This window comes from Podarcis cretensis (assembly GCF_951804945.1).
Source record: "Podarcis cretensis genome assembly, chromosome: 1".
NCBI classification, from domain to species: domain Eukaryota; kingdom Metazoa; phylum Chordata; class Lepidosauria; order Squamata; family Lacertidae; genus Podarcis; species Podarcis cretensis.
Window position 1 is genome coordinate 83,097,501 of NC_137170.1, and position 26,469 is coordinate 83,123,969.

General features: G+C 43.0%; 1 protein-coding gene and 1 long non-coding RNA gene across 2 annotated transcripts; one reads left to right on the forward strand and one right to left on the reverse strand.

The window, feature by feature from the left end:
- The first annotated feature begins 60 nt into the window (after nucleotides 1-60).
- On the forward strand, nucleotides 61-25,243 carry DDB1 (damage specific DNA binding protein 1). The gene is made up of 27 exons (XM_079956248.1): nucleotides 61-323; nucleotides 538-686; nucleotides 1,864-1,980; nucleotides 3,513-3,734; nucleotides 5,478-5,592; nucleotides 7,884-7,981; nucleotides 8,857-9,015; nucleotides 9,760-9,843; nucleotides 10,049-10,165; nucleotides 11,131-11,233; nucleotides 11,804-11,879; nucleotides 11,977-12,085; nucleotides 13,089-13,267; nucleotides 13,349-13,512; nucleotides 13,599-13,706; nucleotides 14,955-15,162; nucleotides 16,987-17,082; nucleotides 17,268-17,379; nucleotides 18,036-18,159; nucleotides 18,372-18,536; nucleotides 19,632-19,726; nucleotides 19,886-20,056; nucleotides 21,846-21,955; nucleotides 22,072-22,241; nucleotides 22,761-22,863; nucleotides 24,226-24,349; nucleotides 24,546-25,243. Exons 1-27 carry the CDS (start codon nucleotides 263-265, stop codon nucleotides 24,627-24,629), a joined length of 3,423 nt encoding a protein of 1,140 aa, XP_079812374.1. The 5' UTR covers nucleotides 61-262; the 3' UTR covers nucleotides 24,630-25,243.
- Nucleotides 12,285-12,602, reverse strand: LOC307205063. Its single transcript, XR_013833815.1, has 2 exons — nucleotides 12,507-12,602; nucleotides 12,285-12,473 (listed from the first exon to the last, which is right to left on the reverse strand). It is a non-coding gene; the product is annotated as an uncharacterized lncRNA (long non-coding RNA).
- Nucleotides 25,244-26,469: the final 1,226 nt, after the last annotated feature.

Consider the following 26,469-nt stretch of genomic DNA (forward strand, 5'->3'; position numbering starts at 1 on the left):
TTTTTTTTCGGAGGAGAGTGGTAAGGTTTACACCCCTCTGACCGGAAGAGGGCGCTGCCACTGCCGCGCGCGCCCCAGCAGCCCCTCTCGTCAAATTTCCCGTGGTGCCCGGCGCAGCGCGCGGGCGCTCTGGCGCTTTCTCTCTGGTGCCGGAGGTGGTTGGTGGCCTTTGGAGACTGTGCTGCCCAGCGCTTCCCCTCCCCGTCCTCCTCCCCCCGTCGCCTTCCGCGGGTCTTCAGCAGCCCCGCTCCCCGATACCGCCATGTCGTGCAACTACGTGGTGACGGCACAGAAGCCCACGGCCGTCAACAGCTGCGTCACCGGTAATGGCGGGAGGGGGGGGTGCCGTGGAAGAAAAGCGGGGGGAGGGGAGGCGCGGGCGGAAGAAGTCGGTTAGGGGGCGGTTAACGGCCCGCGGTGCGTGGAGGGGAAGCCCAAAGCGAGGAGGGCCGCGTGGAGGGGGAGGATCGGCGGCGGCGGGAGGAGCAGCTTCCCCTGCGGCCCCGGCAACTTCGCAATGTTTTGTCTCGGGCCCAGGACACTTCACCTCCGCGGAGGACCTGAACTTGCTCATCGCCAAGAACACCCGCCTGGAGATCTATGTGGTCACCGCGGAAGGGCTGCGGCCCGTCAAGGAGGTGGGCATGTATGGCAAGATCGCCGTCATGGAGCTCTTCCGGCCCAAGGTGAGCTTTGCTCTTCGGGACGAGCTGCGGGCGAATTTTGCACCCAGAGTCTTTTGCTTGTGTCCTGGAGCTGGATGGCCGCAACCAAATACTGTCCCGGCATCGGGGTCCACATGACCTTCTCCTTGCAGCTGTTTGTTTGGCTGGCTTGTACCAGCTGTTCAGAGTTGGTGCTTAGTATGCACCTTTTAATAGGCTCTGCATCTCCCCATTGTGCAGTGTTACTACTAGCTACAACAACTTAAAATTCAGAATTAAAAACAGAGGGGCCCCTGCTTGCTAGCTGTTTGAACTGCATGTTTTCTTATATTCCAGTAATACGTGGGAAGAGTTGTTTCAGTTCTGCTTTGAGGGTGCCTTTGAAAAGCACGTTTGCTTTTATGGTATGACTGTGTTCTCACAACTAGTGACTAGGCTGAATTTGGTACGTAAGGGTGATGTGCTCAATGCCACTTTGCCATGAGCTGATGTGCATTCATGTTTGGTCCATTCATGTTTAATATAGTTGTGATTGGACTTTGAAGAGTGCTATTTCCAAAGTGGCTTCCTTTTCGTTGCTGCTGAGGAGATCAGTCCTGGGAACTGATTCCACCTTCGACTGATCTCTGGAGGGAGGAGATAGATCTGGCTCTGCCAGCCTGTCAAAGGCTTCAGCAACTACCCTGACTCTACCTAGCCTTCCAGCTAGCCCCAGTAACTCCCTGTTAAAAGAGCAATGCCTTGTGGAACGTTGTGGAGCATTTGGGGCAAGATGGATGTCATCCATTAACTGAAGTTTTCTAGGAACCTTCAGAAATGGTGATTGAGTTTTCAATGGTCTTTCTAATTCACCATGCATCTACCTGGCATCCAAATAAAATTGACAGAACTACACTTTGAATTTCAGTAGGTACTCAGGCTAAAGTCAGTGCAGCTGTTGTCCATCATAGAAAGAAGAAATGCTAAATGGAAAACAAACCACACAATGAAGAGTTTTCAAAGCATTAGTTTACATCACAAGTTTTTTATTTGTATTATAAATTGTAAACTGCTTTGCGTTTCTGTGGGAAAAGTGGAGTGTAAATCTTCTAAATAAATGAAAGGTTAAATATGTTCTCTGGTCCAAGGTGTGGTTGAGGAGGCTTTTTCAGTTGAATCCTTTTTGGCAAAACTTTCTAATTGTCTTGTTTCTCCTAAGGGGGAGAGCAAGGATTTGCTCTTTATTCTGACAGCAAAATATAATGCCTGCATCCTTGAATACAAACAAAGTGGGGAGAGCATTGACATTATCACACGAGCCCATGGCAATGTGCAGGTAAGCGGGGAGATTGACTTAGGACTGCTTAACATTGTTGTGTATTTTTGTGTAACTATAGCCTATATTCCAAAAAGCTAATAATCCATGTTCAACCTAAGGAACGATGCCATTCAGGTAACCATTCTTGTTGTGCTACATCTAACAATCTGCTGGGTAGATAACTGAACAGGCCATCTCCTCAGCACTTTTCTGTTGGGGTTTGAGTCTTGGTCTCCTTCTACGGATTTACTGTTACAGTGTATTTTCTTTTGATGACTGTCATGTGCTTGTAGCTCTGCTTGTTTACAGCACCACTTGTATAATGTTCATGTTTATTAGACTCTTTTTACTCATCCAGCTTTTCATGCTGTCCAAAATCAAACATACATTTTGCTGTCTGATCCCAACAATCATTATGAACCTGCGCTCTATGACTGAATTCTGTCCTGCAGAAAGCTGATATTTGCACAGTGATGAGTCCTTGCAGGAGGCGAAATAGGGGTAGGGCTGTTCCCTTCATTCCGTGCTTGTGGACTTTTTGAAGGTATCTGGTTGGCCACTCATTGGAGCTGGAGAAGGGGGCCAGGGATCATGCCAACACTTGTGTTGTGCTTCTGAGGCTGTCTGAACTCCTTTTCAACTGCTGGGAGAACTGGGACTTGTTTTTGTCATGCTCTGATACGGAGGCATTTGGAGCAGCTTAGACACACACCACAACTTTGTTTTTTGCAGTCTTCAGATAAGGACTAGACCAAGTGAAAAATGAATAGAAGATTTTATCTGCAGTTCATTCATTTTCAGCTTTTTATTCTTGTTATAAAAAAGCACGCTTAGACATTCCATTGCTGCACCCATAACCTAGGTTTAAGGTGTCATTTAGCTTCTAGCTTTCATAGCTCAGTTTCTAACACTGGAAGCCTTCATTGGCCTCCTCAAATCTATTTCAAATCGATATGAGAAAGGGGGGCTTAGTGAAAATTGCCTCCTACTGGGTCAAAGATGCCTCTGCTGGATCAACAAGCCACCTGTGAATGGAAAGACAGCACAGAAATACAGCCCAGTATTTCTTTACAGCATGAGGACAATCTTTACGAGGAGCTGTCATACAGCAGAAGATTCTGCTTGTGTTAAAGGGCAAAGAGCAGACTGGTACTTTTTTCAAATACAGCTAATACAGGGGTAACACAATACAGAATTGGAAAGTATGGACTGAGCATGCACAAACTTACTATATAAAGCATCTAGTTTAACAATGAAAGGCAGAACCCATCATTCATTTGTCACATATTTAAACTGGCAATATTTGTTTGACACTGATTATAAGGCATAGGAATACCAACAGAGAAAATATTAGTGCTGGTAGAAACAGGGTACAGCTGAACAGTGTATGTTGTAGGAAAAACTTTTTCAAACTTGAAGTAGAAGAAATCACTAGCTAGTGTACAAAAGCCAATTTGATAGATTTCAGAGGGCTCCATCCTGCACATTTCACTGAAACTGCAACATCAGACATGAAGCTTGCTGAAATGGTTTTCCCTGTTTTCTTCTAGGATCGTATTGGTCGTCCCTCGGAGACAGGTATAATTGGTATAATTGACCCAGAGTGCAGGATGATAGGACTGCGACTCTATGATGGCCTCTTCAAGGTCATTCCTCTGGAACGGGAAAATAAGGAATTAAAGGCGTTTAACATACGATTGGAGGAGCTGCAGGTCATTGATGTCAAGTTCCTGTATGGGTGCCAGCCTCCAACCATCTGTTTCGTTTACCAGGTACCAATATTGGGTCTGTGTGTTGTAATGGAAATTGCTGGCAGAGCAAGTGGTGGCCAGTAGTCTCGGAACACTTTTTGATTCAGGGCTATTGCTAATGTCTAGGTTTTTGTATCTGTCAAAGCACACTTGTAAAAAGCAAAACATTTTGTGTGTGTTTGTGATATTTCACAGTTTTTATTATTTGTAGACTGCAAAACTTGTCCCTTTTTATATCGGTATTCTGTTTTCTGCATTACATCATATGATATCATCTGTTTTCTGCATTACATGGTATGATATCATCAACTGAATGGCCTGCTTATGTGACAATCCTGCTTTAAAAGCTTTTAATCATGATATTTCTTTTTCCTGTATCAAGTTGGCTTGCTTTATTGCTGTTCAGGCACTTTCTATTCATCTGGGGGTAGGGAGATCCATCTGTGAGACATAACTCCCATCACATGGGTTATTCATAAAATAGCAAGATCTGACAGTATTAATATTTCCAGCTTAGTATAACAATGTTGCTGCCCTATTTCCCAGTGAACCATGCATTCTTGTGTAATGGTTGTTAGGCAACATGTCTGCCAACAAACTGTTTAATATAACGTAGCCAATGTTTTTCACAGTAATGAGAGGCATGTGTTTTAGCTCTTCATTCTCGTATAAGGGATTTAAAATTGTCTACAAAAGTGGGATGGGAATTTTTTTAGGGCTGTGTATGGTCCCCCTCATCTGATTTGTCTTATCTGGTGCTTCCAGCTAGCCCTGATCCAGCCCCCAGAACAAATTGGGAGCCTTTACAGGTTTTAATTTAAGATTGGCTCCTTCTCTTCTTCCCCTTTCCATGCTGAGTTACAGTTTAAAATCCTGATAAAACTTTTAGATGGTGTGTGTGTGAGAGAGGAAACCCTTGCAAGCTGCATCTCCTGCTCCCCTCATGTTGGCCCAATAAAATATCAGCACATAGTTTTCTTGCCTTATTGGTGTAGGTAAGAATCCTTCCCTGTACCCATCCTTGGCTTCAGTGTGTATGTGCCACATAATATTAGAGCTTGGTTTGCTACCATGCCAACTGAAAATGCTTATTCATTGCAGTGAAGTTGGAGCAGAGTTATTTTATTTTTACTTCCACTTGAGATGCCACTGTTTGGTAGACAAAATGTCACATCCTTGTTTAGTTCAGAATAATGACCAGCTCCAGGTTCCATATTCCTTGTCACAAATCTGGATTTTTCAAAACTGTTAGCCAGGAGTGGGTGGGGTGAAATGGATGCTTTTCAGTAAACGCAATTTCAAAGATCCCTTGGACAGGTAGAACTGGTTGTGTGGATCCAAGCCACTGCACTTTTTTTTTTTTAAAAAAAAAGTGTTCTTATTATAGAACATAGACATAAAATCATAGAGTTGGAAGGGACCCCAAGGATCATCTAGTCCAACCCACTGCAATGCAGAGATCCCAACACACAGTCCCTCATCCAATTTGAAACCATACTGGACCCTGTTTAGCTTTGCAAATGTGCTAGCAGTTTTATTGCTGCACCACTAGGACAATGCAGATCACACCAGTGATAGAAAATACACTTGATCCTTTTCAGCAATACCTATATAGAAATTGAAGGTTTTGGTTGAAATAATGAGAACTCAGTTTTGGACCTCCAGACTATGTCCTCCTCAAATTTGCTCCTAAGGGTTGGGGGAACCCTCTGGAACAGATTTATTTGTGCCATTCATGACAATACCTGTTGTTTCCATCTCTAGGATCCCCAGGGCCGGCATGTCAAGACATATGAAGTGTCTTTACGTGAGAAGGAGTTTAACAAGGGACCCTGGAAACAGGAGAATGTGGAGGCTGAAGCCTCCATGGTGATTGCAGGTCAGTTCATCTACATAAAATATCTTTTATCTGTAGATGCTTAAAAATAAGCTTGCAGCTTCCTGCGTATAGAAAAAGCAGCATTTTTTTCTTATTTCAGAAGTCAACTGTATATACTTCTCAAGAATATTCCCTGTATCTTCTCCTGCAGTCATCTTGTAGCATCTGCTTCCCATTCTCCTGGTGGGATTCATGTTGCAGTGGAGCGTCTTACTTTCCTACTCACTAATTCTCCATATTTGTTACCTTTTGTGCCCATTACTTCTTGCAGTAGTTAGCCATATATCTCTGTCCTAGTAGGATCTTGTTTCAGCCCTGGTAAATTATCTCTACCCACTGCTCAGACTTAACGATTTCAGCTGCCTAGAGGTTAAAAAAAAACAGCAGTTGCTTCTTGTATAGCAACCATCAGGTACAATATAATGGGGAAGCTCTGTGCACCAGAGCTTCCAATTTTCTTGATTATGCTGTAGCATCTTTATAGTTCAGCCCAAATGAAATCACATAAATCCTGCAATTCATTGAAGTGGCTTATAAGAGCATCATGTTCTCCCCTCTTGTACAGCTTTGCAAATGATGACATATGGAGCATTAGTCACTGCATTGCTTCTCCTTTCCAAATCTGGCTCCATGACACTGTAATGGCTTTGCTTCTCTCTCTCTCCCTCTTTCTCTCTGGGGAACCGGGTTCACGTCTCCACTCCTCCACATGCAGCTGCTGGGTGACCTTGGGCTAGTCACACTTCTCTGAAGTCTCTCAGCCCCACTCACTTCACAGAGTGTTTGTTGTGGGGGAGGAAGGGAAAGGAGAATGTTAGCCGCTTTGAGACTCCTTAGGGTAGTGATAAAGTGGGTATCAAATCCAAACTCTTCTCCTTCTTCTTCTCTCTCTTCCTCTTTCTCTCCCTCTCCCGCTCCTCTCTCTGTCTCTGCTTTAAAAAATGTTTTTAATGGTTTTCAGACTTGCTTCTCATTTAACAAGAAGTCCAAAAGCAACTAGGCGTTTGAGGCTACAAGAGGGAAGAGAAAATGAGCCAAGTGTGGCTGCATCAGCACTACCCAGTATACTTACAGGGCAAACCTGTAAATTGTAACACATGGCTTGTTTTCCTTGTAGACATAACATAATGGCACATTCTGGTGGGTGTGTTAACACAGCATGGTGGAGCATGGAGTCCCTATAGCTCCTGAATATTTCAGGTGCTTGCTTGTTTCAGGATTTGAATGTCTTTATGATTCTCTCTATGGCTTTCTGAGAAACAGAAGAGTGGGTTAGAAAGAGAAGTTTGAGACTTAGAAACTCTGTTTGGTTGTTTACCACAGTACATAAGGACTCAAACTGCATCCAGTGTCCCCAGGATGCTCTTCAGATTTACCAATGCTTAGGAACATCCCTCTGAGTGCAAAGATCTGAAGAAAACCACATGCCCTAGGATATTGTGGGTGGGACTTGTGCATGTCCACACCCCAGTTTAACCCTTTGTTTGATCAGCCAACTTCCTAGACAAAGCTACAGAGCCAACTGGATGTGCAAGTTGATAAGAATCTTAAGAATAGATCAGGATATACTGTATTTTTCTGTGTATAAGACTATATTTCCCCCCTATTTTTTTCAAGTTTAAAATTGGGGGGTCGTCTTATACATGGATAGTGCATATGTGGGATTTCTTCATCTGGAGTCCCCAAAAATAGGGGGCGTGTTATACATGGGGGCATGTAATACATGGAAAAATAGGTTCACCTGGTAGCTTTGTGAGAGGCCTGCAAAGAATATGTAAACTTAATTTATTTTCTTGCCGGCCTGTATTTAATGTGGTGTAATAAGGCTGTCCAAAAGTGAATTCAGTTGCAAGATGAAAAACTCATTGTGAAATAACAGCTGCACTTGTTGCTGCTAATAGATATCACTAACATTATGCAACCAGATATATGTTTAGCATGTTGACTTCCTTAAATTCCTCTCTTGGTTTGTTACTTCTCTCTTAGTCCTTGGTGTATGTGTTCACTCTACTTACAAACTGCTTTGTTCCCTTGAAAAGGTGGCTGTCTTTCTGTGGTCAACAGGAGATTCTGTGTGTATCAAACTGCAGTTAGGTGAGAATATAATTAAGTGCACAAAAAGCAGAGATGGGAGGATCCCATACAGAATAAGAAGAAAGGGGGACGGGAGTTCTTTTATTTATTTACTTACTTACTAGAATCTCTTTTCTTGCTGAATAGTCCTTTCTTCTGTTTGTGATGCTTAAAAAGAAAAAAAAATCACGTGCCTGTTCCAAACACATTCCTTACAGTGCCTGAGCCATTTGGAGGGGCTATAATCATTGGACAAGAATCCATCACCTACCACAACGGTGATAAATATTTGGCTATAGCCCCACCCATCATCAAGGTGAGTACATGTTTCTCTTTGAAATATATTTTGTTTAAAGCTGGAAGTACCATCCACTATGTGTGTGAATGTGGTATGGCTTACTATATTGGTTACCGCAAAATTGGATGGGGGGATATTTTTATGAGCCTACCTGTGTTGAAAGCCTTCTTTCCCATGATTTCTGAGGTTTGCTGTAGAAAGGTACAAGTATTTGCCTATCTTGAATGCTTTGCTTGCCCTCTGAGAGCCCTCTGATCAGTCCATAAAGCACTGCTGTCAATCAAATCAGTTCTCTTTGACTTCTGTGATATGGGCATGTAGCTAGATAGTATGTGATGTTGTCACAATCAGTATGTGATCCCTGATTAAGGAAAGTAGAGGCATTTCCTAACTAAGCAGGAGATAGGGGAATGAATGACAGTGAACATTTTTGAAAAGGTGAAATATTTCCCTTCCCTTTCACAAAGCACAATTTTCCACACAGAAATGGAAACAGGTGAATTGGCACAGTCTAGATTATGTAGTTTTAAAGCAGCTTTACAGAACCTTGAAGGGGCAGCATATGCGAGACTCATCAGGTGGTATCTCTGTTGGCCTCAACACAGCAACCTATGGTAAACGCAACAGTCGAGAAGTAAAATGTAATGGCCTGTCAGTCAAGATTGCTACAACTAAAGTACTCTCTACCAATAATAGCTGTGGTAACACAAGAAGGATAAGACCAGGATATTTTATGTTAAGCGATGCTTTTAGATTTTTCACTTTCTTTAAAGCCTCCCAAATGCTTTAGACGCCGTTTTTAGGAGGAAATCAAAGTATTCAAAGAGCAGTTCAGTGTAAATGCCATCTTGGTTCTCTGAAGAGTTCTAAATAATGCCTCTTTTGTGAAACAGCAAAGTACAATCGTATGTCACAACCGTGTGGATCCAAATGGGTCTCGTTACCTTCTGGGTGACATGGAAGGCCGCCTCTTCATGCTACTACTGGAGAAGGAGGAGCAGATGGATGGTGGCATCAGTCTCAAGGACTTGCGTGTGGAGCTTCTTGGAGAGGTAGTTCTTATTCCTTCCTCCCATTTCTGGGGCATTTGGTGTGAAACAAATTGGCAAAGCCATTTGGGCAGTTAAAAGTGAAGGTGGAGAAAGAACCCCTAGCAAAGAATGACAGCTTGAATCTTTCTCCAAACACTAACTTTCAGTGCTGTCTCGTAAAGCATTTGCACCCAGCTTCCCCTAAGAAACCCAAGCAGTGCTGTGTTCAGGTGTTACCTAAAGAATTGTCTTAGAGAATCAATAAATGTAGGATTTCCCTCAGTTGTGACTCTCTGTCTCTGTGAGAGGATTTGTCACAGATCTAATTGTGCTTTCATTTCTTAGTTTTGTTTTATTTATTATAACATTTGTATCCCAGTCTTCCTCAAATGAGCTCTGAGTAGTGTGTTCATCTCACAAAAATCCAGTGAGGTAGCTTAGGCCAAGAAAAGAGTCCATGCTTTTCCAAGGCTGTCCACCAAATTGTATGGTCACGAGGATTTGAATCTTGGTTTCCTCTAGAAGACCTCCAGGTTCTGTCTGCAGCACCACACTAGCTTATGTTTCAGAACCTGATGACTGGCACTTCTTTTCATTTGTTGTAAAATATAAGCAGATTAACAAAGTATTTTTAAAGTTGTATTTCACCTTGAGGGCCCCTTGGGGCAGAACAATAATTTTGAAATACTTTTAATAAGTAGTAATTAACTGCATAAGTAAATGTTTTAAAAAGACTTACTTTTTCTGTATTTTATTCTCAACTAGACATCCATTGCTGAATGCTTGACTTATTTAGATAATGGCGTTGTGTTTGTTGGCTCTCGGCTTGGGGACTCCCAACTTGTGAAGGTAAAATGTAGCCCTCAGTGAATCTGTGAATTTTTCACCCGCAAATAGTTGCTCAGCTGTATTCTACCAGATGTATATTTAAATGCTATGGTCGGTTGAAGACTGAATTTATTTCTACCATCTCTTGGAGCTCTGTGTAGTATTTTTGGCAGGCTCTGTTCTAATTTTGTTTTCTTGAGAAATTTAATCTTATTTTCATTCCTAGCTCAACGTAGACAGTAATGAGCAAGGTTCATATGTTGTCGCCATGGAAACCTTCACCAATCTTGGCCCCATTGTGGACATGTGTGTGGTAGATCTTGAAAGGCAAGGCCAAGGGCAGGTAAATTTTGGTTCTTCCCTATGAAATGTCTGACCTCACTAGGAGTTTTGTGTACTTTTAAAAATAATGCTGCATTTTAATCTCATCTTTCCTCTTAAGTTATTCAGAGGAATAAATGTGGTCCTCCCTCATTTTATCCCCAGAAGAACCCTGTATGGTGGGTTAGGTTGATAAACAGCCCATGATCTAGCCCATGATCATCCAGTGGCTAAAGAGAACTTTGAACAAGGGTCTGACATGCTATCCTTACGTTGCATGATTTTAGAGGAAACTTTTCCTTTTATTCTCTGTCCTTTGTAAAGGTCTTTGGCTATATACAATAAAAATGGACTTGACCATGACATGCTATCCAATGGGCATCACAGTGTGCTCATACACCTACTGAGGCCCCATGCCCTTCCCAGTTTTTAATTAAAAAAGATTTTTTTTTGGGGGGGGGGTTCCTTTGCAAGCAAGGGTTGCCTCCTTTTTTGCCACTTTTTGTTTTTGTTTTAAAGGATCTAGGGGTTTTGGTATGTTTTTTGTATGGTGGTAGTAGGTGAGGAATTTCTGACCATCGCCAGATTTACTTCTGTGAATAGGTGTCTTGTGTGCACATGACAGTTTCTTAGGTTTCCAAATGTGACCCAGGGCACTGTCTAGTTAATCTGATGATAGATTGAAAATTGTTGCTCCTCTCCAGCAATGAATGTGCTAAAGTAGAGAGACAATTTCAGAGAACTTTAACTTAGCCCCTTAAGTAGTGGGTCCATTTTGGAAATATATTTTATTTCTTACAGTATGGTGGCAGGCTGTAATATATTGTCTCCCTTCAGAGATTTGCTTAAATGCCTCTCTGGTAGATTGTAGGAAAAGCTTCCTTATCTTCAGGAACTGAATTGGATTAAATGCAATGTCCGCTACCCATTTAATATGGCCATTATTAATGTCAGAGTGTTTTAATGGCTGTTGTCTGCTTTCCCCAGCTGGTTACTTGCTCTGGTGCTTTTAAGGAGGGCTCTCTGAGGATCATCCGGAATGGAATTGGGATTCATGAACATGCCAGCATTGATCTCCCAGGGATTAAAGGTGTGTCATCATGATATAAATTAATAATTTGTGGCACTCTCTGAAGTGAGGATAATGCATATAGCTCAAAGTGTTTTGAGCAATATGGCAATGTTGTCACATAGGAAATTTTGTGAATGAGCTTTTCACACTAAAAAAAAGCAAACACATGATTCTAGCCCTCATAGGTGTCTAGAAAAGATTAGAAAATGGTGGACAAGTGGTTAGTGAAGACTTACAGAGGAGGCTGGCAGGTTTTGGGTAAATAAGATTGTATATTTCAATGCTTTTCTGTTCCTTCTTTCAAGTTGCCTTTCTTTACTCTTCTTTCTTTACCTTCTGTATCATGTTCTTTACCTTTGTTCTGTATTCTGTAGAGGCTAAAATCTTAGACTAGGAGAAGATTACATAATGGTTTGTATAATTTATTCTAGCCTAGAACTGAGAATAGTTGGCACAGGGTAAACACTGTATGGTGCTTTAGAAGTAGTGAGGCAGGAGAACGTGCCGGCTTGGCCCTTCTGAGTTACGAGATCCCTTGGTCTTTTGTGTTCTCTTGATAAAATATCTTTTTATGTCTCTGCACTGCAGGATTGTGGCCTCTGAGGTCAGACTCACACCGTGAAACTGATAATACCTTAGTGCTGTCTTTTGTGGGGCAAACCAGGTAGGAGAAATGCTGATGTTTTGCAGGGCTGAAAGTGGAGTTGAAAATGTATATGTTTTTGCTGATAATTTTGACCAGGTCTTCCTACATTTTGCAGGGTTTTGATGTTGAATGGGGAGGAAGTAGAGGAGACTGAATTGACAGGATTTGTGGACGATCAGCAGACCTTTTTCTGTGGCAATGTAGCCCATCAGCAGCTAATCCAGGTAAGAAGCAAGTGTTTCTTGATAAAACCTTTAAAGTAGGAGTGGCTAACTTCCCACCCTCCGGTTGTTGCTGGACTACAGTTCACATTATCTCTATCCATTGACCATGCTGGCTGGGCTGAAGGGACCTGAAGGGCAACATCTGGAGGGCAACAAGTTAGCCACCACTGCTTTTAAAGTATGCATCCTATCAGGAATGAAATACAGTGGTGCCCCGCAAGATGAACGCCTCGCAAGACGGAAAACCCGCTAGACGAAAGGGTTTTCCGTTTTGGAGGCGCTTCGCAAAACAAATTTCCCTATGGGCTTCCTTCGCAAGACGAAAGCCCATAGGGAAATCTCCGGGACAGCGGGGAAGCGCAGCGCGTCTTCCCCACTGTCCTCAGACCTCCTCCGAAGGCTGGCGGTGGGGCGGAGAGACCTCCTCCCACCGCCAGCCTTCGGAAGGCTGCTCCGAAGGCTGGCGGTGGGGCGGAGAGCCCTCCTCCCGCCGCCAGCCTTGGGATGGCTGCTCCGAAGGCTGGCGGTGGGGCGGAGAGACCTCCTCCCGCCGGCAGCCTTCGGATGGCTGTCCTGAAGACTTGCGGTGGGAGGAGGGTTTTCCTTCCCACCGCCAACTTTCAGAATGCTGTTCTGAATGTTGGCGTGGGGAGGAAAAGCCCTCCTCCCACCGCAAGCCCCGGGAACAGAGGAGAAGCGCTGCGCGCCTTCCCCTCTGTTCCCTTACCTGTCCTGAAGGCTTGCGATGGGGAGAAAAGCCCTTCTCCGCACCGCCAGCCTGGCAAGCGGTCTCCATAGGAACGCATTAATTTATTTTCAATGCATTCCTATGGGAAACCGTGCTTCGCAAGACGAAAAACTCGCAAGAAGAAAAAACTTGCGGAACGAATTAATTTCGTCTTGCGAGGCACCACTGTATCAGGACTGTGATGCATGGACAGAGGCCTAAAAACAACTTTCCTTTGAGTCAGGAAGAGATACGTGTTTTTGTTTCTTTCTTTAGATAACATCTGCCTCAGTACGGCTTGTCACTCAGGAGCCCAAAGCCCTTGCAAGTGAATGGAAAGAGCCAAATGGGAAGAACATCAGCGTGGCTTCCTGTAACAGCAGTCAAGTGGTGGTGGCTGTGGGGAGAGTGTTGTACTATCTAGAGATCCACCCCCAGGAACTCAAGCAGATAAGGTGCATGTGAACTGCAGCTGGGACATTTTGTGCTGACTCTCTTAGACTCACTGTAATACTGACACGTTTCCTCCTTGTCAGCTGCACAGAGATGGAGCATGAAGTGGCCTGCCTGGACATCACTCCCCTGGGAGACACCAGTGGCATGTCCCCTCTGTGTGCTATTGGCCTTTGGACTGACATCTCAGCCCGTATTCTTAAGCTGCCCTCGTTTGACCTCTTACACAAGGAGATGTTGGGAGGAGGTATGAGCGGCTTGTGTGTTTTCTATATTGGGAAAGGCAAATACTGCTAAGGGCAATCTGAACGAACTCTGTTCCACTTTCTGCAGAGATCATCCCACGTTCCATTCTGATGACCACTTTTGAGAATAGCCATTACCTGCTTTGTGCCCTGGGAGATGGGGCTCTCTTCTACTTTGGACTGAACATTGAGACAGGTGAGGTTTTAGGCTCCTCCTCAAACTTTCTTTCTCTGTAACATTTATTTTGAGGGCCAACTTGGATACAACATCCAGAGATTTGTGATCAGGTATGTTGCCATTGTTATTGAAGGTGACAACTGCTGCCAAACAGTTCAACCATTTCCCTTTACGCCATTTCCGGGTGACCCGGAAACTGCAATTAATCCAGAATACAGCAGCTAGACTGATGACTGGGAGTGGCCGCCAGGACACATGACACCAGTCCTGAGAGATCTGCATTGGCTCCCAGTACGTTTCCAAGCACAATTCAAAGTGTTGGTGCTGACCTTTAAAGCCCTAAACGGCCTCGGTCCCGTATACCTGAAGGAGCGTCTCCACCCCCATCGTTCAGCCCGGACACTGAAATCCAGCACCGAGGGCCTTCTGGTGGTTCCCTCATTGCGAGAAGTGAGGTTACAGGGAACCAGACAGAGGGCCTTCTCGGTAGTGGCGCCCGCACTGTGGAATGCCCTCCCTTCAGATGTGAAGGAAATAAGCAGCTATCTTCTTTTTAAAAGACATCTGAAGGCAGCCCTGTTTAGGGAAGTTTTTAATATTTAATGCTGTATTGTTTTTAACACTTGATTGGAAGCCACCCAGAGTGGCTGGGGAAACTTAGCCAGATGGGCGGGGTATAAATAATAAATTATTATTATTATTTTCAATCATGTACATTAAATCATCCCCAAAATGGTGCATGCCCTGTAGAGCATGCAAATACCAGTACACTATGTGTATGTTGGCCCCAATGGGGGAAAGAGTTTAAACAAAGAAAGCAGTATGCAGGGAAAGGGTCAACACACACACAACACCCTGACTCTTACCCAGATTCCCTTCTCTCCCACACACTTTTATCTTAAAGAAACACAGCGGGTGTCTAATTGCAGATGTTCTGTTCCTAGAATCTGGTTTGGCCTTGAGAATAGAACATTTGGGAGATTCTCCCCCAAAAGACTGCAATCTACTCAAAATATCTATACTGAGAGACTGTTGTCCGCTTCTTTTGGGCAGCTGTTTTAAGGGAATCTTTCTGCTTTCTGTCTGGAATGGATTTGTGTGGAAAGTGAAAAGACACAGTGGTCTTGATACTCTTTAGTCAAGTGAGAGAATTTAGTAGGTTAATCTGCATGTGGTGGACAAACAGCAGTCACACTCCTGCTAGTTGATTTCCCCCCTTGCTTTCTCTTGGTAGGTAACCTCTCATGCTATACTTTCCCACAACAGGTTTGTTGAGTGATCGTAAGAAAGTGACACTGGGAACCCAGCCCACTGTTTTAAGGACATTTCGCTCCCTCTCCACCACCAATGTGTTTGCCTGCTCTGACCGCCCGACTGTGATATACAGCAGCAACCACAAACTGGTCTTCTCCAATGTCAATCTTAAGGAGGTGAACTACATGTGCCCTCTCAACTCAGATGGGTACCCTGACAGGTGGGTGTGCTCTGTTTCTCCTCTTTAATTTGCCTATTTTCCACAGAGCATGCACGCTGCCTCCCTGCTCAGCCCTACTTGATATGTGGACATGGCAGTTCCCTTGTGGCTGTTTCAGAGTGAGTACAGTGGTGTCTCGCAAGACGAAATTAATCTGTTCCGCGAGTCGTCTTGTGGTTTTTTCGTCTTGCGAAGCACGGCTATTAATGGCTTAGCGGCTATTAACGGCTTAGTGGCTTTAAGAAAAAGGAAACGAACTCGCAAGAACTCGCAAGACGTTTCGTCTTGCGAAGCAAGCCCATAGGGAAATTCGTCTTGTGGAACGACTCAAAAAACGGAAAACACTTTCGTCTTGAGCATTTTTCGTCTTGCGAGACATTCGTCTTGCGAGGTACCACTGTATATGGTAGCAATGAACACTGGCAATACGCAATCTTCTGGGTCTGCCTGCTTAGACAATATAGAGATCATAAAGCTAGCTTTTTTTGCTTTAAAAATCTGGTATTGAAGCAATAGCAAAATAGCAAAGCAGTCTTCTAAATGATGAGCAAAAAGTAATCCTTTACAACAGAGTTATTCACTTGAGTGTGAAGGAGATGGCTTTTTGATTTCCTGTTCCTTCTCTTCTCCTTTAAACTTCTGATAGGTTCCCCTGCTTTTAAATGAACAGCCAGTTTAAAATATTCAGAAAGCAATTGGAAATTATGCAGTTATTTGGGGGGTGTCGTGGATGGATTATTGTTTTGTTTGTTATGTTATGTATTCGTATGTTTTTTTCTTCTTCTGTATACCACCCTGTGATCCTTGGATGAAGGGCCATATAAAAATTTAATAAATAATCTCTCTCTCTCTCCCCCCCCCCCCCCCCCGCTCATAAGAGGAACCTTAGTTCACCCCATATTGGAATAAATCACCTGCGTTTTCAACATCTAACTATGTTACCTGAAATCATTATTCATCCTATAATACCACTGACTGATTCTGGTGTTTTTAAAATCTTTCATTGTATTCATTCAAGTTGATAAGTAACCAGGAGTGCCTGGTAAGCTACTCCTTAGTGTTTTGCATCATTTATTCTGAAATGGGGCTGATAGTTCATAAACTAATTTTCTTCAGAAGTGGGGAGAATACAGTGATGAGGTGGAACAGGCAATGAGGTTGGTGTTTATGCCTCAGCATTGTGTGTGCATATGTTCTCTTTTTCTGTGGCTTTCCAAAGGAAGTTTTGGAAGCTAAAAAGACAGGTCCTTCATGTTGATGGGGAATACTGTTGGGCGAAGAGAAGGAACAAACTTGGTGTCACTACCACAGTCATTCTGCCTTTTCACAATCATCCCCCCTATAACAGGTTTATCTGTCATGGGGAAATGGTGGCCCTTCATATTTTCTTTGATTCATTGACACCAGCTAGCATGACCAGTGGTCAGGGGTGATGGAAGTTGAAGTCCCATATGTTCCGCATCCCTAGTCTGCGTTATCAATGCAAGGATTGTCTTCCACTCCCTGCACAACCTTCCTTCCCCTGCCTCTTACTATCCACATGCTATATTTGTTCCTGATGCCTGTGTAGGAAGTCCTTGGTAAAGCAATAAATCTCATTTAACACATATCACTTCTTTTGCTAGGATACTTACCTTTTTAACTTACTGCAAGTCTTGGTAGGATAAATACCGACACTGATTCATTTCTTAAACTGTGGGTTATTTTATTGCTTTAGTTAGCTATGTGGATAGGAACCCTAGATTCAAGAGGCCCTATGTGTAGTGGTGGAAGAACAATTTTTAAAATTTAAAGTGAAATGCCTTATTTGTCCTTATTTTGCAGCCTGGCTTTAGCCAACAACAGCACTTTGACCATTGGCACCATTGATGAAATTCAGAAGTTGCACATCCGCACTGTTCCCCTTTATGAGTCACCCAGGTGAGCAAAGTGAGAAAAGAGTATCTCCAGGGGCTCTAATAGAGAGGTTTTAGGGGTGGGATAGGGTGATCTCATTTCTGTCTGCATTCCTGTGACAATGTAGAAAGCAGCATAGGTAGGAGTGTATTAGTAGTTGTAGCTTTGTTTCTTCTTGCCTTACCTATGTGTCCCTTTTTGTCATGCAGGAAGATCTGTTATCAAGAAGTATCTCAGTGTTTTGGCGTACTCTCCAGTCGCATTGAAGTTCAGGATGCTAGTGGAGGCACCACGGCACTGAGACCCAGTGCAAGCACCCAGGTGAAAGGAACTTCCTTGCAGATACCTCTCTGCAATATGCCATGCAAGCAGCTGGCATTGGTATCATGATTTCTTGCAGCTACATCATAGGGAATTTATTTTGCTTAGCATTCTGATCATTCCTGCTTTTGTGAAATTGAGTGCTTTTAGCAGGCTAGTCTTGTCTTTTCCTTGCACAATAGTCTGAATTTGAGTGGGGCTTTTGAATTCAATGTCTCTGTTTTATGTTAGGAACAAATATTTTGGGCTGCCCGACACATTGAGGCACCTCCAGTTATTCAAACTTTTTTCTCCTAGTTTTCTAGTGTCAAAATGTCCTGGGGATCTGCTCATAACTTTACTTAAGTTTCTCCTTTTTATGAGCAGATCCCCAGGGCATTTTGACCCTTCTTCTAGGCTAATTTCCAAGTGCCTCTTCAGTAAACAGGAAACCTGGCAATACAGATCTGCTGCTTAATTCTCCCTGACCCTTTCCATTGCCTTCTTCCCCTCCAATCCATATATGGTCCTAGTCTTCATATGCTTGGTGTATCTTGATCTCTGCTGTATGTTCATGGTCAGAAGGAAAGGATATCCTTGCCTGATTCATTACCGTTTCCATGGCCTCCAGAAGTAAGAAGTAGTTTGAAAAAGTTATTCTTCCCTTCATGTTTCAGGCCCTCTCCAGCAGTGTGAGTTCCAGCAAGTTGTTCTCTAGCAGCACAGCCCCACATGAGACCTCATTTGGCGAAGAGGTAGAGGTGCACAACCTACTCATTATAGATCAGCATACATTTGAAGGTAATCCTCTGCTGCTACTAATTTCCCTTATGAGAAGTCTGCTTTTTGAGAGGCACTTAAGCATGTGAAAAGGGACTGGGAAGGGTAACTTGGAAGCACATGCTGGCATGAGAATGTGCTGAACAGACATTTTTTAAAGTTTCATAGTTACCTATGTCTAACTAGATGCTCCAGCTGAGCTTTCTCTCATTTTTTCACTTTTTTGTCTTCAGTTCTTCATGCTCACCAGTTTCTGCAGAATGAGTATGCACTAAGCCTCGTCTCCTGCAAGCTGGGCAAGGACCCCAACACATATTTTATTGTGGGCACAGCTATGGTGTATCCTGATGAGGCTGAACCGAAGCAGGGGCGTATTGTGGTGTTCCACTATTCTGATGGTAAGAGTTGGAGGTTTGAATCAGATTTTCACATTCCCCCAAGGGGCTTGATGAGCTTGATTGTGATCTCTGCTTCTGCATACTTTTTAAGGCCCTCTGGATATTGCTGTTTTTGCCTGCAGAATTGTCTCTTGCTTATGAGAGGTTTTAGCTTCCAGGGTCTTCTATTGTAAAAGTATTGGACACGGTTTTCAATGTTATAAGAACTGCCTTAATTGCTTCAAGTGGGGAAAAATAAGCATATCAGGGAAACCATTTCTTAAAATCACAGCTTCCTGCAATGACATGAATTCATTGCAACTTGTTGCCATTTTTGAGCAGTTTCTTGACCTTTCTTGTCTCTCCCAATCGTCAGTAGGGAATACTTTAGGGAGATTGCATGGGTAATACTATTTTAATGTGTTGTTGAGAATAATTTTGAGTGACATGTGTACAAATAAAGTGACAATAGTTATATGCTAACTGTGCCACAGAAGGATTTTTTTTTTCATCGGAGAAATGAAAGCTGTTGATGAAATTAACTGTGAAGGTGTTATGTTGGACGAAAAAGACAAACAACATATTAAAATCATGAATCTGAATAAAATGTCAAGCACTGTTGTTGATCCTTAGTGACATGCTATTTTAGTGTTGCAAGAGTGGGATAGAACATTCAGAGAGGCAGAGAAATAGCAATCACCATAGCAGTTCCCATCCCAACAAACACCAATGCCACTTCAGAGACCTCATGTTTCTTATACAGTGAAGTGGAAAGAACTTGGTATAAGCAATGGAGGAGGCTGCATCCTGTGGCACATACCTTCCTACTCTCGCCACTAAACTGTGCCTATAGTGAAACATTAAGCACATGCATTCACGCAGCGCTTCCAAGGCCAGTCTATCATAGAACTGTAGGGTTGGAAGGGACCCTGAGGATTATCTAATCCAACCCCCTACAATGCAGGAATATGCAGCTGTCCCATACGGGGATCTAACTTGTAACTTGGTGTTATCAGTACCATAATAATGCTCTGGCTATAGCTAAGTCTAGCTACTCATTGAGATGTGGGCAGCACATGCCCTTTTTAAGTACTGTTGTATTAATGTGTATCCTAGGTAAATTGCAGAGTCTGGCTGAGAAAGAAGTGAAAGGAGCTGTTTATTCCATGGTGGAATTCAATGGAAAACTCTTAGCTAGCATAAACAGCACGGTAAGGCTTCCAAGAGCTTTCGCATCCATGTCTGGGGTTATTTGGGGCTTTTATTTGGGTTGTCTGGGGCTGGGGTTATTTGAGCAGGAGTGCACCTGACCCTGTTGTGAGGTCCCTGCCTCTGTCTCAGCTGTGACATACACCTTTCTGTTCTTCCAGGTGCGGCTATATGAGTGGACAGCAGAGAAGGAGCTTCGCACTGAATGCAATCATTACAACAACATCATGGCCCTCTACGTGAAGACGAAGGGAGACTTCATCTTAGTTGGAGATCTAATGCGCTCTGTCCTTTTGCTTGCCTATAAGCCCATGGAAGGGAACTTTGAAGAGGTATTGATTATGGTTGTTACTTTATTGAGTACAGCAGTCAAGAGGCCCTCATAAAGAGCTTCAGAAAAGAAAATAACATTTGACAGGAATAGGGGCAGCTTTTCATGTCTTTTGGCCACGGTGTTCTCATGACAGCGCATTAAGGGGAGGAGTTTTGAACTTGACTTGTCAAGCCTACTTGACCAAGGCTGGCCTTATCACTGAGTAGTGTAAGATGTGTGCCTCAGGCTGCAGATGTTTGGATTTCAGTCTTTAAAGGCAACTAAATTGTCAATTTAGTGTGTGCTTATTATTGGAAGGGAGGCATCATATGAACTTTCCACCTCAGGAGCCAAGTATTTTTTTATGAATATTTTTTTATTAACCGACCAATCACATCAAATCAAACCAAATTACATAAATTCCAAATTACACAGCCGAATTTTAAATTTTTGTTGGAGGTACCCATATTTCAAGTTCCGAAGGGATCCAATCAACTTCTTGCTTCTTACTGCTGTTTTAATGTCCACAAATCTAACCTTATGATGTTCACAGTACTATCCAGTCCTTTCTTATTATTTTTCCACATCTCTTGTTGTTATATTCATATATTTTTCCTTTCTCTTTGTGACCTCTGATAGTCTCCGCAAGCTGGTTAGAACAGTTTGTAATCCTGCGTGGATATTATTTTTTTTATCCAGTAGCCATATCCAGACGTTCTCCATATAACATCACTTCCATACATCAAAACAGTCTTAGCGTCATTAATCTTCACCAATCTGCCTCCTTTCTCAAAACCTCTGAGGAGATTCACTAGGAATGCAGTCTGAAAACAAGTCCGTTCTTCCTCCCGGCTATAAATCCTTTGGCAAGATGGCGACTCCGAATTACTTGCTGCGCCATTCCCAAAAGCTCTTATTGCTTCTCGGTCTCCATAAAGCATACTTTTGGTTAAAGTTTATCTCCACACAGACCTTAATCATCCTGCTTGGGTCAGTTCAGCTGACGGTTCTAATGAGGAGGGGTTCTTGTAAATCACATAGAAGGAAAGTAAAAAAGGTCCCCCCCCCATTCAGCCCCGTTGTCAACATACCCCGCCTTTGGTGTATCTTCATCGTAAAATATTGCTGTTTCTCCAGCCCGTCGTCGTCTTTCGCAGAGGTCACTTAAATTAGCAGACTTCACTCCCCTTCTTCACTTGAAATATGTGCATTTGCTTCTTTTGTAATTAATTATTCCAAATTGCTGCAACTAGTGCGCGATCAGAGACAGCGTCCAGGAGAGCCGAGGTCCACACGGGGGCATTCTGCCTAGGGCCTTCACCCCCTTCTTTTGAATTAGGGGGTGATTTATGGGCACAGCAGGCAAGGGCAGTGTTCCCCATTTCCTTGGGGCAACAAGGGAGGCTGCCTACTCCCATAACAGCCTCTTAATTACCCTGTGTGGGTCGGAGAGATGGTATTGTCGGCCATCTTCCAATGCGCCCCCTAGTGGCCCCCCAGGAGCCAAGTATCTTGGGCTGACTGGCCCTTTTCATTTCACCCCATATTCAAGGCTGTTTGGAGTTCAATACTGGCCACATTTGTGAAATGAATAAATATTTGTGTAAAGATGATTAACAGTAGCTTAGAATGTTCTGCCTGAGGCAGAGATTGGAACCACATACTTACATGCATTCATAAATGCATATACTGCTGAGGCTGGTTTCTTCCACACAAGGTCTTTCTTGATCCTATAGCTACAGTGCAGTTTTGATTGTGCTAGGAACATAATGAATTTCAACAGAGAATGACCTATCCTTCCCTTTTAGATCGCTCGTGACTTTAATCCAAACTGGATGAGTGCTGTGGAAATTTTGGATGATGACAACTTCTTAGGGGCAGAGAATGCATTTAACTTGTTTGTGTGCCAGAAGGACAGGTGAGATGCCTCCCCAAAAGGATGGATTGAAGCAGCATGCATGTGGCAACTACACCTGGGAATTGAGGTGTGGTGGTTGCCCTGTCATTTCTCCTAGCTGATTTTCTGTGTTGCAGTGCTGCCACAACTGATGAGGAGCGCCAGCATCTGCAGGAGTTTGGGCTGTTCCACCTGGGGGAGTTTGTCAATGTCTTCTGTCATGGGTCTCTGGTCATGCAGAATCTGGGCGAAACATCCACACCAACACAGGGCTCGGTCCTTTTTGGCACAGTCAATGGAATGATTGGTAAGGTTGGAGCCAGCCAGGGACCTTCTATCTCTCCATGTAGTAATGAAAAATGTCCCATTCACTGTTTGCTGATATGGAATATGGGGATGGGGTGGGACACTGCTAACTTGGAGTTTTAGTAAAAGGAGTTGAAGTAATAGAGACCTTGGGTGAAGAATATACATGCACGTCCCACTATCTGAACACAATGCGTTCCCAGGAAATTGTTCATTTGCATAACAAGCTGATGGTTTCCATTATTTCCTATCGGAACATTTATAATCTGTGATTTGTCTGCTCCCCCTCCCTCCCTGGTTTATGTCTCAAACTGCTGTAGCCAACCAGCAAAAGACAAACAAAGGAAAAACTGCTGCCTGTCTAATCCCTCCTGCTCCCTGAATTGTCCGATCTTTCTCCCTCCCTTGCAGTTCAGCTTTTAAATTAGGCAGCATCCTCAAAGTCCTTAGGTGGAGATTGAAATGATAACTCTTGAATACTGTTTGAAAATATCATTTTAACAGTTGTCCTTCTCCATAGGACTGGTGACTTCGCTGTCAGAAAGCTGGTATAATCTCCTGCTGGATGTGCAGAACCGACTTAACAAAGTCATTAAGAGTGTAGGAAAGATCGAACACTCCTTATATCCTTTTTTTGTCTCACCATTGCCCTATTCATTGTGCAAAATGCTTAAGAATACTATGTCATAAATTCCACGCATATTGAACCAGAGCAGATTCCAGCGTATGGTTAACAGAGTAAAAGAACTTAAACACGTTGCAGGATTCCCCCCAAAATAGACTAGAGGCAATTAATCTTTCATCCAGCAGAGCTTTACTGCTACTGAAGGTAAATGAGCATAATGGTCACAAATCCAATACATTCAGGATTGGCCCTGTCCATAAGAAATCCAGTTGCAGCTGACTTAACTTAAACTTACAATAACTTATAGTATGACTAAACCTTAACACTAAGTATGCTATATACAGAGCATCACACCAGAAGGAAAGAGAAATAGAAAAGAGTGAAACCCAGGCTCCTACTGGCCTTATTATATAGTCAGCATGACCTTGACAGAAAGAGGTAACAGAACCAGTTTAAGCCAGCTGTACTCAGCTTCTCTGAATAACCGAAACATTATGAACCTTCTGCTTGTTTCTTTCACACCGAGAAGCTTCCAAAACCCTCTTGAATTAATTAGAATAGGAAAGATCTCTACACACCAGATCAGTACTTTCTGTACCAAGAAATGCAAACTGACATACTAGACGCAGTACAAGGATATTTTTAAAAGGCTGGTCCCTGCCTACAGACAACACATAGCAATAAATGAAAGTATGGGGAGGGGAGGAAGGGAAGGGAAGGAGCATGAATGTAATCTGAACCCCAAATGACCAACACAGTTAAAAGAATGGAAGAGGAGAAAGGAGTTAAAAGAGATGTGTGTCGAAGAGAGAGATCTAAAAATCTTTCAAAGGAAGATGAACAAAGTGAACATCACATGACAGGGCAGTCCAAGCATAGATAGCAACCAGAGTTAAAGATGAGGAATGACAAAAAGGAAGCCTTAACTAAGAGAGCAGTGAATAAGATGCAATGAATGAATAAGCAATGAGTGAATAAGAGTGCAATGAATAAGATACATGTAGAAAGACGTTATGTATTTTTTAAAGTAGGGTTATATTTTTTTCTTGATTTTACTGTCTTTTTGTATACTGCTTTGAGGTTTGTTTGTTTTTTACAATCAAGCAGTGTATAAACTTTATGAAATAAATAAGATGGTAGCTGCAAAAAGTTTTCTTCAGACCACAGTGATTGATTGGGTATTTAAGGAGTGATACAATCTTTTAGGTGTCCCAATTAATTATAGGAAGGTCAGTTAATGTTACACTGCACCACTTTTGTCATGTGTTTACTCATGCCATTTTTGTTCATGAAGAGCATGAGTTAGTTCTTTTAAGGCTGGTGTTGCCGAATGGTTTGTTTCCTTGATTCATGACTGTACCTGGAGATCATTTCATACAGAACGCAAGACAGAGCCAGCTACAGGATTTATTGATGGAGACTTAATCGAAAGCTTTTTGGACATCAGCCGACCCAAGATGCAAGAAGTTGTGGCTAATCTACAGGTAGGATGGGAAAACTAATCACCTGTTAGAAGTTCTTGGGACAGCCTTTCTCATTGCTGAGAGGCCATAATGCTGTGCTCACTAGCGTGGGAGCAAATACCATTAAACTTGGCGAGCCCCAATAAGAAACTAAGAAGCGGTATACACCTTCACTCTTGTTTCCACAGGTGGCTTCTGACGCCTCTTTTTGTTTCAGATTGATGATGGCAGCGGAATGAAGAGGGAAGCCACAGTGGATGACCTGATCAAGATTGTGGAAGAGCTCACCCGTATCCACTAGCTGGATGAGGAGATACTTCACAGCTCCTTCCTCCATGCTAGCGTATGGAGTCTTTCCCACCTGCAGCTGGGGTCCCCTAGCCAGTTGCCCTGTAACACTTTAGAGGCAGTAGCAACGCGCCTGGGTGAAAGTGGGGAATCTCTCTGAACTGAAGCCATCTCGCTAGGGACTTGTGGATGCAATGTTGGCTGTGGATGACATAAGGTTCTGCTTGGATTCACCAACCCAGTACTGGTCTCAGCCAGTTGTTCCCATTGAGTAACGGCTAGCAGTTGGCAAAGGTGCGCCCCCTACCTAGACTTTTCCCACAGCTCATTCACCGTTGTCTTTTAGTATCTTTTTTGGATTTCTTTTTTTTGTTGTTCCTTGTGTTTTGAAGTGGGAGTCTTTTTTTCCTCTTCATCTATTTGGATGGCGTATGGCTAGGTGGCTGTGTCTGGTGTTGGGGAGATGGGAGTTGTGCCTGTCTGGGTAGGGAACTCAAGTGGGTCAAAGGCTGCTCTTCCCCATGGCCTTTCTGCTCATTCAGGGAGAAGGGGCTGGAAAACAAAAACAAAAGAAATTTCTGTTGTTGGTTTTGGAATTTTACCAAATAAAAGTAGTCCAAGAGGAAAGGTTTGGCTGTCATAATCTCCCCCACTCTACTTCAGTATCTCTATCAGACCAGGGGGAGAAAATCTTACATTTCACATGCTTGTAACACATTGCATTGCACACAAGAGCACGGAAGGTCTGGCAAGCTGTCTGTCCTTGAGCATTTTACACAGAAAGGTGGAATGTTGTTTTTTTAATTTATTTTTTATTCCATTTCAGCAAGGGTACCTGAGCTATAGATATACAGTGGTACCTCAGGTTAAGTACTTAATTCGTTCTGGAGGTCTGTTTTTAACCTGAAACTGTTCTTAACCTGAAGTGCCACTTTAGCTAATGGGGCCTCCCGCTGCCGCCGCGCCGCTGAAGCACGATTTCTGTTCTCATCCTGAAGCAAAGTTCTTAACCTGAAGCACTATTTCTGGGTTAGCGGAGTCTGTAACCTGAAGTGTATGTAACCCAAGGTACCACTGTAGAGGTAGTTACCTGACCAAACTCTTGCCAGTTTCCTTAAGAAATCCATTTATTTAGCTGTGTTTCCAAGTGATGCCCACTGCATTCTTGGATGGCTGATACAACAAGGTCTCATATGCAGACAGACTTCGTGTTTGTGGTCAACCTCAGGTGGAAGACCTCATTCGTTATCTGTTAGCCTGCCATTATATAGAGACCCAAGATACTGCTTTCTGAAACCTTTATTCACACAAGCAAGCAGGAATACTCTGGCAGAAAACGTTTGGTTTCTTTTGAGTGACAGTAATAGTTTTACAACACAGTGTGGCCCTCTATGCACTAGCTGCAAAAAAGAATCTGGAAAAATGAGCTAGATAAAATTTCTATGAATTGTTGTGATTCGTAGTATTAAGGGTACATAACACAAAGATAAAACAAAAAACAACACAAAAATGGCAGCCTAACACAGTGTTTAACATTAAGGTTAAGCTGAGGAAATTACAGAAATTTCTAGTATACGTAAATTGAATGTAACATTTTTATTCCCATACAGCAAGAAAGCTGCTTTCAATGAATTAGCACCTATGAATCTGATAAGATCTAAACTGCAGTTGGGTGTCTGGAGGGCCACCTGGTGTTGGCAAATTTATTTTATCAGGCCTCCATAAACTACAATTCTGCATTTATTTTTCCTGCAACACCCAATTCCAGACTTTGTTTCACCAGTTCTCAGACATGAGAGGAGACCTCTCTCCACTTTGACAACTGCTAAAAGGAATAGGAGTTAGGGTTTGTT